Source organism: Falco biarmicus, chromosome 14, assembly GCF_023638135.1.
Source record: "Falco biarmicus isolate bFalBia1 chromosome 14, bFalBia1.pri, whole genome shotgun sequence".
NCBI classification, from domain to species: Eukaryota; Metazoa; Chordata; class Aves; order Falconiformes; family Falconidae; genus Falco; species Falco biarmicus.
Window position 1 is genome coordinate 21392127 of NC_079301.1, and position 17314 is coordinate 21409440.

Below are 17314 nucleotides of genomic sequence, written 5' to 3' on the forward strand. Positions count from 1 at the left end.
TTCTTGACTTCTGTTTTAAATATCCAAGTCACTCCACCTATAACCTTCTACAAACAGTAAACAGAAATTATTCTGTACAGGTGAGCCATCTTAAAACACCTCTGAAAAGTGCTAAACAAACAAAAATTACAGTCCAGCAAAATTCATCTATTTCCCTGAAGCCAGTAATGTTTTTAATTGCTGAGCAAACATTTCAATGATTTCCCTCAGCATTCTGCTATTAATATAAACCGCAGACAAGTCGAGACTGTATATACAGTTCCAGCTAGAATGTCTTTAACAAGAAATAACTAAAAATTTTCCAAGAAACAGAAAAGAAACCAAGAAATAAGTTAGTTTAACAGGAGGAATGGAAACTTTGTAGATGGATCTCCCGCACCAGATTTACAGTGAACTACATATATCAAAAAAGACAGAAAATTAGGAAGGCTCAAAATTGGGTACTATAAAAAACACAAAAACATTCACTAGACGCCGACAGATTTACAAGCAAGACTCTTCACAAGCAGCAATTAGACAGAAATTTTTTGAGGCATCAGTGCCAGTTCAAGCAGCTCCTCTCATTTATTTCCCTACATCCATTCCCTGCTTCCAAGTACCTCTTCTTCCCCCCACTATCTCCCCTCAAAACACCCAAACCAAACCTATACATGAGCATAGCTATCTGTAAGGAAGATATGCTGATACAGCACTCTCCAAATACTACTTCAGCTCTTCACTTACATCATTTTGATCAACACTGACTTTGGGTAATAGCATAATAGGAGATTATAACCTACACACTGTGTAAATACGCAAGAAGAGGTGGTGCTGGTTTTGAAAAATTGTCGGTCTTGAAATCAGAACTGACTGCTAAGAGTGAGGTTCCTCTACTCTTACATTATGCGTGTTTCGAGACTAAGGAAGGGATGTGCGTAAAATCTGCAAGCTTGTGAAGTTCAGTTTAAATTTCTCTGAACAGTCTTCTCACCTCCCCCATGATCTCAAATATGGTATTAGAGAAACACTGGAGAAACAGACAACTAAGGCACCACAACTTGCAAAACTAGTGAAACTAGACAACCTGAATACTCCTGTCTGTAAAGCAACATATGGAATAAATGTCTGAATAAAGAAATGAAAGCATAAGAATTGTAATTTTTACTAAAATTATGCTATAGAGAATTTAATAACCTATCATAAACCATGTTGCAATTCAACTAAACCACAACCTGTATCCACATGTATCTACCCATTTAAGCTAACAGGTGACACATGTCTTTTTTCAAGGGCTTCGTTGTATCTTCTGCCCAAACTTTGTAAAACCAAGGTTTCCTGAATAAATCAAATGCTAAAGTTAAAGTCAATCAGCTATAGAAGCTAAATTAACCTAACGTTTAGTTGCAATGTTTCTGACATTTCTTGTCAGAGAACATTTCAAATTAGCGTATCAAAATCATAAACACCAAAACAGGACTCAAATTGTGGGAGGAATCAAAAATCACAAACTAGTCAAAAATAGTTCTGAAGATGCAAACTTGCAGATTAGTAATACAGAACATATTGAAGTAGCGCTAGAAAATGCACATGCCTAGCATACCACCATAAAATAACGACATTGCAAACAGTATAGAGTGATTTATCACAGGAGTCAATGTGGGGGGGGAAGGAAAAAAAAAAAAAAAAAGCGCACTTTACGGTGACAGCACAAACTGGCCTTGGTCACGTTTCAGGATAGAAATACATGACATGTTCATGAGTGAGGCTGCATAACTGCAGTCAAAGTCCAGCTACTCACAACCCGTGATCTTTGCAACTAAATTCACAAAGAGCAAATTAACCAACTGGGGATCAAATCTAGAGCAGCATTAACTGTGTCTTGCTGTCACATTTTCCCACTGCCACTAAAAGATTTTTGTACCTGGACAAATACTTTTGCCTCTGATCACACAAATATTTGCTCATAAGAAACAACACACACTTCATAGTTTTGGAAACATAAAAGTCACATTTCTCATCTAGAAATAAAATCTAACCAAAGTGGCAAGTGTCCCAAGTATGAAAATTTATATTTAATTATTTGGGGAATCAAGAGAGATGCATTTCTCCTGGGGTGCCACAAACTATTCAGCATTTTACAGGACTTTACACACCTAAAAACATAAGAAAAGCAATAGTTTTGCTCAACTATGACATACACTGTGGAAGCAATTAAAAAATTACAAGAAAAAAAAATCACTAACACATACCAACTGAGTTTGCCTGGCATATAAAAACTAAGCAAATAATGTACACTAAATACAGCTAAATATAAAGCTTAATGCATGGGATTAGAATTGATTTCTCAGTGCTCGTGCAAGACAAATAAACACATCTTTTAAAACCCCAGAATTACATCCTTGAGACTTCTAGGAGGTCCAAGAAAATGCTCTCAAGGAACTGCTCTGCTACTCCAGTTCAGGAAGAAATGATCAAACGTTCAGAACACAGCTCTCTGAGCAGGAACAAAACACAAATTTATACAGTCAACACATAATTACCCAAGGAGGAAAACATCCCCCTAGTTTAACTAAAGTGGCAATACTGGTTTACTTACATAATTACACTCTCCAAGAGATGCGAATTTAACACTTCCATATTGGTGGGGGTGGTGACAACTAAAGTTTCTGCAACTCGTAATCAGGATTTGTAATTTTCTAGAAACTACTGTGACTTAAAATGTTGTCTCAGAGGTTGGTTGCACTTTTCAAGAGCTCCCCTATTCTGTTCACAACCCCGCTAGCAGAACTGACTGAATCTCGACAGCGAGCAAGCTTAGCTTGGTGCATTTCCACAGTGTCGGCACTAATAGCCAAACAGAAAAATGGGAAGCTGCCTGGCCTAGCTGAACTATCGCCATTTCAGCGGTTCGGAATAATACACACAGCTAACACTGGCCAAGATGAGCCCAACAGACCAGCAATAAAATATTTTCTGTCATAGCTGCAGTAATTTTACTTTATGCATAATAGCTAATTAAAAAAAAAGGACCTATCCAAGAACATTTGTGCTCACTGATTTCCATCAGAAAAGACAAAGAAAACTCTTTTAAAAAATGTTTTAAAATGCTTTTTAAAAAATAGCGAATTTTAAAGTATCAAACAAAGCACAGTGAATTGTTAATATTACAAGTTTTCTTCCACTTTCCATACCAACTCAGTGAGGGACATCACACCAACACTAGATGTGTATGAGATTAATTGAGTAAAGTTTGTATTTACCCAAAGAACACCAAAAGGTCTCTAAGACAGATTTTGTAGAGTTCAATAAAGCAGAAAGGGACAGTAAAGTAAAAAGCGATGTGAAAAGACCAGTTTCAAAAACTCTTACCTGAGGTAGCTGTCTAGCCAAGTCATCGCAGATGAAGTGATCCCACAGTATAGCTGAAAACTTAACTGAATAACCCATCAAAATCAGAACAGAGATCTTATCAAGTCCTCCAGCCTCTAGGTTGTGAGTCCTTTTTGCTCAATAGAGAAGTCTTAAAGATTTATTTCCAGTTCAATACACCATGCAAGTGGAAAGAATAGTAGAAGACTTCTCTTTTTTAGCCAGGTTACACTGCTAACTCATTGCATCACCAACACAACGTACGAAAGAAGTATGCTTAGGCGTTATGGCCTCTTATAAGCTCTGCAGTGTGACTATTCCTGCAAAGAAAATTAGTATTTTGCCTGGTTTAGATTTAACTGATTTCAGAAACTGCAAATTTATCAACAGTTTCCAGGGGCTTAAATACTTCTATGCCCTTAAACTTAATTGAATTTGTAATTATTGTTATAGACAAACGGCTTATAGATTGCATTCACTTATCTGACAGGAATTGTAAGAATAATTACTGTTGGAAGATGAAGAAAAGCTATCACTTTCCTGTTCACTGTACATAAACAGCATTACAGTAGAAATTATAATAAGGTGCAGAGCTGAAGAGTTCTTCCGAAGCTATCGATGAACAGAACAGCTGGGAGTGATTAATAGCAACTACATAGCTCAGAACATGAACTGATGAGAGAAATCCATGTCTGGCATTCACATGGTTCTTGCTTCAAGTTAAAATTTTTTCCCTTTTTAGTGCTACAAATTTTACTAAGTTTCAGTGAAATCCTGATCCTCTGCAAAACTTGGCTGAGAATAAGTATTATTACAGACCAAAGCTATCAGTCAAATTTTTTTTATCCTGAACTAACACTTTCACACTTTGAAGAAATTCACACTTCCACTTATAACTATCTGCTTTCTGCTGCTACGAAGGTAACTTTGCAGACGTGGGAATGGTTTTAAGAGCAACGTCGTACTACTTCGATAAGCATTCAAGCAGACCTTATGAGCATGAAGCAGCTGCTGCTGTAGCTTCAGTAAGAAAAGGACCAAATTAGCACAACACTGGGTCAGTATCCTTGCTGTTATTCAGAGCTCTTGTCAAAAATAATCAGGTCAGTGCTGTACTGCTGCTTGAGCAAACAGTGAGCAGAGAGACACTGAAGCTATAGAACGGGGGTTGGGGGGACGGATGACACAAAGCAGATGATGGGGAAGGGTTACGAGTGGGGAGATCCCACCGTCCTCTTTGCAGCAGCCTTCAGAACTGGCGAGGGGAAGCAGAGGAGTTTATGGCATTTTCCATTGCTAAAGCTGCAATTCTACCAAGGATTAAGACAGCACGCAAGCAGGGCTCGGGCAGCTGTCCCACACGTTTTCAAGGGCGCTGGTTTCACATCTGCTTTGACTGGATGTTGGAGCGTCTCACATTAGCACAATCCATTAGCTATTAGCAACTGGATGTATTTTCTAAACCGTAGAGGGGGATGTGTGACATATAGGATAGGCTGGAAGAGAGAAAGAAGTACAGTAAGACAATGACAAGAAACTATGGTGAAAGAAGAGGGACAGTAAGTGCAGATACAAAACCATAACCATTAAAATAGACATTAAAGATGGCTATAGCACAAGCAGCATTTCTGAGGTGCTCTAATTATATACTGGTTTTGAAATTATGCAGGAAAATCCATGCCACAGCAGATTGTCAATGGATTTATAATCATTCTATAACCACTCATTACTAGCTCAACATAATGAGATAAAATACTAAAGATTTGTTTAGTTTCTTAGTAGTACATGGAAATTTAGAGACACCAAAACAGGCAGTGCACTCGTCAAATAAATGCTACTAGTGTTTTTCAAATGCTGAAAAGGATGAAGCAGTTGCTTAAAGTACAAGAAAAGGAAGTAACTAGAAGCACCAAGCCCTTACCTTTTCAAAAAAATACAAACTTGCAGTTTGTTTCTTTTTTTTAATACTAATGATCCTGACAGAATCTACAAGAAGTCTAAGTAAGTCAATTGCTGTGCTTATTTTGGGGTGCTCTGCCATTTTAGATGTTCCATTTACAGTTCATTTGCAGACAGCAGAAGATTTTCAGAAGAGAACTCTTAAAATCCGGATGCATATGTGTTACTGCTCCCAAAGTTCCAGAAATATTCCTAACTGTATACTGTATAATGTTTAAACTGTAGTTTCCTGTGCTTGCCTATATACTTCAGCTGCTTTAGCCCCATCTAAAATACACACAAGACTAATTGCATCAGCAGATTACTTTCAATGAGCCAGAAAGAATCAGATAATTTAAAACACTCTCTATACAGTTCATGGAAATCTGAAGATACAGCCTTTCTTCAAGGATAAATTACTATTTTGTAGCTCAGTGCAAAATACTAATTTCCACATCATATGCTTTTTACACAAGCCTTTTAGCCTTCTCCCATCGCAATTAATATCATTCTGTTCAAACAAAGTAGCTAAAGCACTACAACTTAGGCTATCTCTACACTTATTACAGCTGCATGCACACTCAGAAGCCACGGAGCATGGCTAATATAATAGCCTGATGAAATAAAAATCTCTTACGATATACTACCTCGGGTTCAACACCATACCAAACTCGGCTTTTGGACTGGAACCAGCTTACTCACACTGAGCGCACAGCATGCACCTGCCTGCAAAAGACATTTCCCTTAAAGAAAGGCAAAAAAGGGAAAGATATCTAGGGAGGTATTTCAGTGTCCAGAACACAACTGGTACACAAGTCTTGCTGAAGTCTTTACTCATTTGAATCTTCCTTTTTAACAAATTAAGAGTGGGATAGGATTTAGCATTTGAAAAAAGCTGGGAAGCAGCTTTCAGGGTGGGCAAAAAGGCTTCAAGGGACAGCAGCCCTCAAGATCAGAAAAGCTGGTTAAATATACTACATAACTGAAGAGTGATTTTTAAAAAGTGAACAAACAAACCAAACTACAACAACAACAAAAAAAGGGGGCGGGGGGGGGGGGAGGGAGGACAGAGAGGGAGCAGGGGAAGAACAAGTAGGCCAAGCCAGAGCTACTTACAACCTTTCAGGAAAAAAATCTGAATGAGATGATGCATTTCATAAAGTCTGCCTGCACTTACTTTACTGTATTGGTCATGATAATGGTTCCAGCTTCAGGACTAATAAAATTACCATGTGGGGGAGTGCTGAAAGGAACAGAACTGGGGTTGTATTTCTGAAAGTTTACAGAACATACCGTCAGGATTTTCTAAACACAGAATCAGACGTTGCTTCCCTGTCTTAAAACTCCTTGGCTGCGTAGCACTGAAGTCAGATAAAAAAAGCTGTCAGCTCAGCTATCACTCACTATGCTTTAGGGTTTGAAATTATCCCTTTTCATGCATCCAGGAAGGCTGCTGTTCTAGGCATAACAAATTACGGTAAATTGAACTTTGGATTCCAGCACTTAGCGTGCTTATGCAGGCAAAACAAACTGATAATCTTGAAAGGAGCAGGTATAACAGTGTCACAGACTTTCTAAGACTCCAATTCTGCCAAATACTATAGAATCTTCTTGATCTGCACCATCCTTCAGTGCACACAGGAAAAGCTGGCTTTGCCCACTCTTCAGTAGGCAATGAAGCCTACAAAGCACTCTGGCTACTGCCGATATCACGGAGACCACAGTGAAATTAGAAAATGCTTATTCCAAAATAAGCTTACTACTATGAAGTGTTTAAAACACAACATCTCAATTACAGTGTTTTTACATAAATTAATACAGAAGGCATTGTTAAGCGTTGCATATAAATGTTTATTCAATTAGGAGCTGGTCTTGCAAGGTCCACAGCACCTATGCCACACAAAGGTAAAGCAAGTCATGCAGTCTTGTGCAATTCTGTAAGTTTATGCTCTTTAAAATTAGATAGCAAAGCTAGGCTCCCATACAAAGAACATACGGAAACAATGCTGGATTAAGGGTAGGAAGTACAGAAACTACTGCTTAAGAGTCTCACCCTTTGTAATGTGATACTGTAAGCAGCCATCTCCCCCTTTTCAGCCACTGCCTCTGAGATTACCAAAGTGTTCACAGCGAGTTCATTCACTTGAGAAGAGCTCCACAAGACTACTCTTGACCTTGGGTTTCTCGCAAATGACCTAGTAACACACATAAGTGTAGCTGTCTTGCTAGTACAGCTCTCTGATATTTGACAGCTTTTTGGCCCCCTACAAGAACAAACACAAACAGATCTACAGGTGTACTCAGTGCCCAGCATTCACCAGTATTGTTCTTTTGTGAGTTGGAAATAAGATTTTATCATGGCCTTCACTTCAAACAGTGGAGGAACAATACTGTAAGAAGCGAGGAAGTGGATGCTGATGGAAAGCAAAACATAACACTACAGATTTATTAATAGGCTGCAACTTCAGACATTACACATGTACAAGTTAAACAGGCACAGAGGTAGGGCAGTAAAATTCAAACACAGGGCCCATCAACAGCTCTCAATGTGTATATATTCACAACTCTGTGCACGAGAGGTTAAGTGGATAGAATGGTTTGGGTGGGAAGGGCCCTTTAAAGGCCATCTAGCCCAATTCCCCTGCCATGGGCAGGGACATTATCAGGTTGCTCAGAGCTGCATCCAACCTGACCTTGAATGTTTCCAGGGATGGGGCATCTACCATTTCTCTGGGCAACCTGTGCCAGCGTTTCACCACTCTCATCGTAACAAATGTCTTGCTTGTATCTAGTCTGAATCTACCCTCTTTTAGTTTAAATCCATTACCTCTTATCCTATCACAACAGGCCCTACACAAAAATTTGTCCCATATTTCTTACAAGCCCCCTTTGATTATTCACTAGAAAAGGAGCTGAAAATTTGAAACATGACATAACAAACGAAACATAATGACCTACAGTGCAGGCCTTAATTTTGGCAACAAGTCCAGGAATCTCACAAATTGACATCTGTAAGAGCAAATACTGAAAGCCATTTATTTTTTAATAGGAACAAGATATATGAATGCATATAAACACAGATGAATTCAATGTATTAAAAGCATTTGCTCTAAATACTGATTAAAGAACAAAACAAGAGAGATTCAATAATGTAGAGCACCTCTTGAACTATCTACACTCTGCTACCTTAACATATTTCCCCAGGTATTCATACCTCATTTTTAAATTGTAACAGTTCTGTAGTAGATGTCCCATAGTACAATTAATACCTAGTTTCAACTAATGAACCATATACTGCTCATAGTTTCCTCAGTACTCCATGGCACAACACAGCTAGGATCTTGCATTTTCTCAGGGACAGCTAAGTCATGAAATCTCCAAAGTTTATGGACAATCTGGGATCAAAACAGATACCAGAACAGCAGAAAAAACTCATCTGTGAGGCAGTCCAGGACTCTTGTAAAATCCTAAAAGTCGTTCAAAGGAAATCTGTGTACTGCACACCTAAGCCAGTTGTTAACTGCAGGCTGGCTGGCTGGCTGCTTTGCAGAGGCTTACATCTCCAAACTGTTACAAGTCCAAAATCTGGAGAACGCATCAATAACTACACATCAGACAGTACTAACCAGAGTACAAACGGCACACAGAAAAACCTTTCACAAAGTGACCTGCTAACTGATTTGCAGAGGGTCACATACGTTTTTTTCCGCTTAAAACAAAACAGTTTATTCTCAAACTGGGTTTCATGTGCAAAAATAAATATTTGTTTCCTTCAGCTTAACAAGTCAATCAAGAAGCAGAGCACTGCTGGCAACAGAAGTCTGCTTAGCTAGCTCTACTTTTATCCTCCCTTTCCACTTCCTCAGTGACACCATCCCAGCTATAAATGCTAGTTCTCTGACAAAGCTAAAACAAGGTTCTACAAATACAGGTGAAACAGCAGTACAGCAAACATTATACATCAGTGACACAAAAGCCTGGCTTGACCTGAACAGTGTATATTAGTACATTTTCATTTGCCACCTGAATACTTACAAATGATTCAGTTGTCTCTTCTCTAGCACTGAAATTAATAATTATGTCCACGCTATACTGATTCAAAGGAGACTAATAACACTACCACCAATCTGTACACTGGATTTGAGTTCTTCAGGCATGTCTTACTGGTTTAGCTAACAATTAGACATGAATCTAGGGGAAGTGTCCCTAATTAGCCTACTAAGAAACACCAAGATTTCTGCTAACAGCTTACTACAGACCTTTCACAAAATCAGCTGTCAAGAGAGGAAAACATCAGACCTATGCTTCACACCTTGCTCCATTCTAGTGTTCTGTGTTAACTTCTCCAACCAAAAAAAAAAGTTACTATCAATGCAACAAAAAAACCTGACTCTTGACTCAAAAACTTAGTTCTACAAGTGATTGTCTCAGCGGATTAGATGAGCCAGTCAAACCCATGGAAATTCAGCCCTCTTTGCTTTGTCTCCTCCGTCAAGAGGAACTGCATCCATCCATGACCATGCATATGCCACAGAACTACAAAGATACTACTTTTAAATATTTCTGAAACAGGAGTTATGCATTTTTCATGAAGGGTAACAAAATGCATCAATAGTGCTTTCTATTTCACTCTGCTGGTTAATTTCGCAGTTGCTGTCAAAAAGAAAACAAAATCTCCTAGAGTCCACAGTAAAGATAAGGGCTGGGAAACAAAATTAAGTCAAAGGGACACAGCATAGAACCAGACCTCTAGTTGGTAGCTCTTGCCTGTGGATGTGTTTTGCCATATGGCGTCAGCAGCCTTACCAAGCAATGAATCATATTCAAATTAACAAGTATTTTCCTACGAGTTTCCGATCTTTGCAATGCTATAGCTGCCACGTGAATGTTATGCAATCGCTGAAAAAGGGACCGTGCTCACATCAAGGAAATTCGACCATCATGAGGCATGAGAGAGCTGAACCACACTACAAAAACCTGGAAGTTATTCTAGGGAAGGAGATATGATTATAACTGCATTACTGTCTACTAATGAGCTCGGGCATTGAATTTAATTTTTAAAGAGATATTGCAGAACAGTGGAGTGTCTGAGATAAAAAGTCAGAAATACCAGCCCCTGTGATACTGCCTGATTGAGGAGCATGAGAACGTCATAAACCCGTGTTTCAGTTTTCCAGCCTGAAGCACAAATGATGGCTAGAAGTGCTGGTAAAAACTGCATCTTTTACTAAAAAAAAGTAGGGGTTTTTTATTCATTCAGTAGTTTTTACATTATTCACTACACATTAGCATAATCCTGAAGAAAGTAGTTTCCCAAAAAGACTTTTTAGATGTAATGCAATGTTTTTATAAAGAAGGCTTAGGTTTTTCATATTCACATTATGACAAAGCAAACAGCATTCTAACTTACTGCACATTAATTGAAGCAGATGCAAATAAGCTGATTCAATTTTAGAATATAGCATCCCAGACCTTAATTTTCCTGGGCTAGCTAAACAAAAAATAGTAAGACTGACAGCAAATTTAGCTAAACTATACACACACCTAAAATACTGATGCTGAAAAATTCCACAGCATTTGATTAAATAGCTATATAAGAAATTTGGAAGCAAGTTTTATACAATTATTTAGGGCTAGTAGCACTGCTCAACATTTTCTGCAGAGAAATGAAACAGTAAGTTCTCCACTTGAAATAAAACAGTAAGGAGAACCTGCTTCCCCAAAGTTGCAGCACTGTGAAAAGTCCCCTCTTGAAAAAAACCACAGTACTTCAGAAGGGACATTTGCAGGCTACAAGTACCTGCTTAGCTTTCATCTATCATCCCAACCAAAATCAAGGTAAGTGCAGGCGCAAAACTAAATTCAAGATTGAGTACGTATAGCCAAAGTCTCAAAAAACAAATCATAAACACTGGAATGGCTGTTTTCAGGTTTGGCTACGCGCTCACAGGAAAATGCACTGCCTTACATGTGCCCTCTTAATCTGAGGCACAGTCAGCTGATCTCAGGAATGCATCCAAAATATTATATGGGATTGAGTCAATCACTTGCCTCTGGGGTGCAGAACTCCACAATGAAGTCATGATTCAGCCACCTCGCATGACCTTAATTTCACCTGCGTTTGTGATGGGCAATTAAAAAATACAAATTGTGTTTTAAAAAAAAAAAAATCTGGTGAGATTAGTGAAGTATGAAGTTCTGGGAAGTGCAATGCCAAAAACTTAAGAGATCAGGTATCCATTGCCAGAAATTAAAAAAAAAATAATAATAATCTCTCTTGTTAAAGAGTATTACTTAGGAAACTCCAAACATGTGGCCTTGTACAGCACCACTGTGGTTCAGTTCAACTGGATCTCAGGTTGATCAAAACTGGTAGTCAGCACCTATATGGAAAAGAAACAGAAAACCCTGCTCCCTTTATACACAGGTGAAATCAGTCTGGGCAGGTTGGTATATGCAAGAGTCCTCTCTGACCCTGCAGCCGACTCTCTGGTTTGCTACTGTTTCAAATGAGATCTAAACCTGAAGGTTGACACCTGGAACATTAATTGTTGGCAACACTGGAACGCTGATGTGGGACTATGAAAAACAAATTACTGAAACTGAATACCCTCAGCCTGATTCTACGCTGGATTTTGGCACTTCAAACGCCTCTTACAGCTTATACTGATTAAACTCCTTACAGGAAGGATCTTTGTCAAATGTTTAGATGGCATATCGTTAATAAGATGCAGTATTTTATTATGAGTCAGCTGCGCTTTGATGCTAGACAAACTACTTGCTGGCCTCTATTTATGCAGCACTGTAACTTCATTAAAAATTCTGCATATTCATGCAATTATCAGTCCCCCTCTTGCTAAATTTTCATTGTCAATATGGATGATACCCTGTTACATACACACACGTGAAATGATTACAGAGCTTTTCTAAACTAGTATAACAACCTTTAAACTGAGCCTAGTTATCACAACAAACGACGGTGATCCGAGCCAGAAAAAGAATTCGGGTTCAGTATTCCCTCCCTGATGGGGGGCAGCCCCTGCCCAGGAGGTGTTCCGGCGGGCACTGGCACACCCCCAGCAGCCGGGGGTTCTCCTCTCCGCAGGGGGCTCTGCGGCCCCCCAGCCCCCCCTCCCCACCCGCAGTCGGGGCCTAATTCCTCCAACCACGCCAGAAGGGCGCGGAACCGCCAGGCCGGCGCCCCCTCCCCGCCCGCCGGGCCCAGCTCCGCCGGCCCCTCGCTCTTCCCCGGCACGGCCCCCGGCCCCTGCCAGGCCTTCCCGGGGGTACGGGCAGCGGGGCGCCCTGCCGACCCCACAGACACCCCCTACCTATACAGGCGACGGGGCCACCCATAAACCCCAGGGGTTTAGGTATTAATTCTTGTTGCGGCCGGGCCCCCCTCAGCGCGGGGCCGGGGCCGCTCCCGTCGCTGTGGCCGCCAGCGGGGCCCCCGGCCGGCCGCCCCCCGCCGGGCCCCGGCACGGCCCGGGCGCGGCTCTCACCATGGTACAGATGGAGGCGAGTCTCCGGACCGTCATCAGTATTTCCATCCGCCCGACGCGGCCCCGCGCCCCGCGGCCGCCCCCGCTGCCGCCGGCGCCATGTTGGGACGCAGCCGCCCAACTGACAGCGGCAGCCGGAGCCGCAGGTGGAGCAACGGCCAAATGGGGCCGGGCGCCGGCGGTGCGGCGCCCAAATGGCTCCGGGGGCTCCCCGCGCCGCGCCGCGGGGGGTTCCCCCGCCTGTCCACCCCCTCCCCCTCCCAGCCCCGCTCACCTCCCCTCGGCCCCGGAGGGCGGGACGGTGCGGGGTCCCCTCGCTGCGGGGGCCCGGAGGGCGGTGTGTGGCGGGCCGGCATGGCGGCGGCCCTCAGGGTGACGGCAGGGCAGGGCTGCGGCTCCCCCCGGCGGGGGCTGGGGACGCCCTGGTCCGTGCGGCTGCGGGGACGGCGCGGGCCGAGGCTGCTTCGGGGCCTCGGTGGGGCGGGAGCTGCGTGCGGCACCGGCGGGACGGGAGGAGGGCGCCGGACCCGCAGGGATGGGGCTGGGGGGCTGGGGGAGGCCGCCAGGCCCCCAGCAAGGGAAGGCGCGGCGTGCTGAGCCCTGCCTGCCCCCCGGCCCCGCTAGCGGGTGCGAGCTCCCGCAAAAACGGGGCTCGGGACGATGCCCGGCGGGACGGTGGGTTTGCGCCAGGGGGTCCCTCGGCTGCTCTGCACCGCACACCCCTGCTTCAGCAAAATCGGAGAAGGGGCGCTTTCAGAGCAGGGCGCTGCGAGGGACGGCGGCGGCCGCTGTAAACCCGGGGAGACGGGCAGTGGGAAGTGCCGCCAGGTCGCCGTGCAGCGCTGCACGCCCGGCTACCGAAAGCAAATACGCGTGGGGGACCCGTCCCTCGGGAAGCCAGGGCTGGGCAGAAACGTTCGCCATCCGGCTGATCGAGACCCTCAGGTTTGTGTCCAGCCTGGAAGGAGCCTGGCTCGTATTTCACCTTAGCTCTAAGCGGAGCGCTGTGGGAGGGCGCTGAGGCAGGTGGCTGGAAGCCCCCGTTCAGGCTGGCCATGAAGCACACCGCCAGCCGTGGCGCGGCCCTTCCCACACACCGCCCCTTGCTCCAGCCCTGACCTTGTGGGAATAAGTGCAGGGAAGGGAGGCCAGTTCAGTTTCCAAAGCACTAACTTTTTTATGAGGCCAAGATGTTTCCATTCTATTTGAGTTGCTCGCCTGCAGTGATGTTCTCTTACACGCATTGTACTTTCCACATCGTCTACTACGGGCTCCCAAGGGAGACTATTCAGCAACCTAAAAAAAAATCTTTATATACTAAAAGTGAAAAAGGACACGTGCTCCTTACAGGGTTTCCATGAATGGCAATGCAACAAAATTAGCAACAGGAAATACAGAAATAGTGGAATCTGTACAGTGTTTAACTAAACTGAACTATATACTTTAAATTATTGCCTCCCTTACAGCCCAAAATAGAATCAAATATGATTTATCATAGCTGTCACAATAGCATCTGAGGATGCTTCCTTCCCTTTTGGCCTCAGGATCAGAACAACTTTGTGCTGGGTACAATTATGGTGCTAAAATGGCAGTCTTGTCCCCAGAAAACATCTTCCAAGGTTAGTGCTAAAGCACACGGCTGAATTTGTAATGCATTTTACCCATGATGGGGCTCTGCACAAGGTGAAGTTGCAAGCACACAGAGAAAGGCTAGTTCCTCATGCACATCACATTCCGTTCTGTTCCTTTCTTATCTCCCGCAAAGAAGCTTTTTATTTGCCTTTCCCAACTATGAGAGTATTTAGTTACCGGGAGCAAAAAGGTGGTTAAAACACTACTTTTGTTTAGCGCAGTGTGAGAACTGGCCTTTGGGCCTCAAGTTTGCAACAAACAAAGATGGTCAGACAAAGCTGCGAAGATCAGTCTGTTGTTTGGAATACATTCAGGAGTGGGGGATGTGCACACGAGCCACTAGCTACGAGTTTTATCACAGCATCTGCCAAAGCGACCAGCATTTCCCCAGCACCACATTTAGCATTTCTACTCAGAAATGAGCTGTACTTCTCCAGCCATGTCGCCAGAATCTCAATAGACTGTACAAAAACGTCTAAGAGAGACTGGAGGCAAATGGTAACCATTACAAATAGACTTTTAGAAGAAATCGCTTTTGCCAGTGCTAGGCAGAAGGGGAAAGGGTGACAACAGTCAGCTTTTCCCCAGCTTGCTGAGACCTTAGCAAGATTGCTCTGTCTCCACTCAACTGTTACTCACTTTGTAAAAAATATGAGGAATAATTATCTCCAGTTTTTAAAGCAATTTGACATCCTTATATGAAAAGCACTACGGTAATGAAAAATATTTTTATTTTTAGAATGCGTCATCTCTGAAGATGTGTAGGAGTGCCAACAAAAATAAAAATAGAAAATCTTATAAAAAACATAGCCAAAAGCAACATAGACCAATAAATAAATCTGAAAAAAATTTGGTGTCAAAATAACATAATCTCTGTGCAGCATGCAAAGGCACGTATCTTTGCATGGAGCAACCCAAGGAGTAGTTAATGAAATCTCCAGAATCATCCAAATGTTTTCAGAGTTGTTCTGAGTTTTACAAACATTCTCCCTCTAATTTAAGCTATTGTTTTTCCAAGAGAATTTGAATTTAAAACATGGTTTTCTTAGCTAAATATAAGTCCATTGTGCACAAACAATGAAAATCTCTTTTTAAAAACAATTCTTATTCTACATGCCAAGGGTTATACAATCTCAAATAGTGTGAATCCTCCTGCATGGTTTCACTTAGGCAAAAGACTTCTGACAATCTAGAAAATCAGATAAGGATCAGAGTTTAAAACCTCTGGCTTTGATTCTGTATCTTGAATTCTTTCAGAAATAGAGCCTAAAAGTTATGATTTGGGGGATGGGGGGTGGGGGTCGGGTGTGCAGGGGGAAGACAGGAGCTTGAGAATAGATTTAAAACTTTTGGAGAATACGCTGCTTTTTTGTTAATTCTACAAGCCATTCTCTCCAGACAGGTATTTCTGCACATGGTGGAAATGAGCTTTGGTTAGAAGCATGAGAAGCCTGGGTTAGTGCATAAGAGATTTAGATTGAACTGTATTAGCAAAGGAACTAGAAATCGATTGGCCTGCTTCCAAGATGCAGTCTAAAACTGCTTGCACATTTGTTTTAAGCAACCAGAAGCAATCACAGCTGCCAAATGAAGCAGTTCAACATTTCCTCCACCACTGGTCTTTCATTCCTGCCCCCACACATCTCCTCTCTTGTGTCAGCACCAGCATCCGTAAAAGCACATGGTAAACAGCTTTTCCAGTCTGTCCTCACACAGCAGCTGCTCCACGCCCCTGATCGGTTTGGGTGCCCTGCTCTGTGCCTTCGCAGCCCTCGCTTTGTTTTTGAGATGCAGAGAACTGCATGCCATACTGGCGACAGGGATGCTTCCAGGGTTTATTCAAGCAGCAAAATGCTACCCTATGTGTCCTTCTCCATTCCCCTCCTGAGGATACCCAACATTTTGTTGGCTATTTTTGCTGCTGTTGCACACTAAGGTGACCGTGAACTGCCAGTGCTGACTCTGAGGTCTCTTTCCTACTTTATGAGTGCCACATGCCAGTTCAGCACCATCTAAGCATAGTTAATATTCTTTCTCTCTAGATGCATTATCTTACATTTATCTAGACTAAAGTTCACCTGCCGATTTTATGTGCACTCACTCACTTATGTGAGATCCTTCTGGAGTTCCTCAGCACTGCACAACTTTTGGTTACCTAAAAGGACTTAACTTTTGTTTCTGCTGATTTGTATTGCCTTTCTTTTGGAGCAAGCCAGCAGATCCATATTCTTCTAGAAATGTCTTTGCCCATGTAGAATATTCTCCACGAACTTACTTAACTTACCTGGCTTTTTTTGCCTGGGCTGAAACTCTTCCAGCCACCTAGAAGCTGATAGATATATTATTATTTGTTTTTATAGGACGACTATTGTGATGAATACTTTTATATTACTCACTAACACATGTTTTTAATAGCAAATGCTTACAAAGGTTCCAACATCCCACACTTAGAGAGGTGAACAGCTACGTACTGCTGCTAGCTAATCCCAAAGTTTATAATGTGTCTAGCTCAACAACACATTTTGAAGTGCCCTGTTAACTGACCACAAGATTTTGAGCATTTTCCTGTTCCTCCTCTCATTTTGCCTGTTCTTACAAAACTTGTGTGAAATTAAAGCACCCTGGTAAAGAAATTTCCTGGGAGATATTTTTCAGTGTTTGTGTGTTTGCAAAAATCTGGAAGCAAATTTACCCTGGAAGATTTGAAAATCGTTCACATAAGAGCCATATCCCAAAAGACACACGACCTGGCAACTCCCTCCCAGTACCATGTGCTGTGTAGCCCTCCAGACATTTTGTTCCACCTCTTCATCAGCTGACTCTCATGATGGTCAAAGTAATAATACTCGGTGCTAACACAGCAACTCTGCTTTTAGAGAGGAAACAGGGCC

At 42.4% G+C, this 17314-nt stretch overlaps 1 protein-coding gene across 6 annotated transcripts in view; it reads right to left on the minus strand.

Annotated features, from left to right (window-relative positions):
* The window catches only part of LOC130158736 (ubiquitin carboxyl-terminal hydrolase 12-like), a 33463-nt gene extending 19600 nt beyond the window's left edge, over positions 1-13863 (minus strand). Inside the window, exon 1 of one of the 6 annotated variants that reach the window (XM_056359691.1) lies at positions 13777-13863. In XM_056359691.1, the coding sequence (XP_056215666.1) occupies positions 13777-13848 (72 nt within the window). In that variant the 5' untranslated portion in view covers positions 13849-13863. Of the gene's footprint in view, positions 1-12791; positions 12952-13065; positions 13180-13776 lie in introns of those variants that run through there. The other 5 variants (XM_056359697.1, XM_056359696.1, XM_056359692.1 and 2 more) reach the window with 5 other exon arrangements.
* Between the last annotated feature and the right edge of the window lie 3451 nt (positions 13864-17314).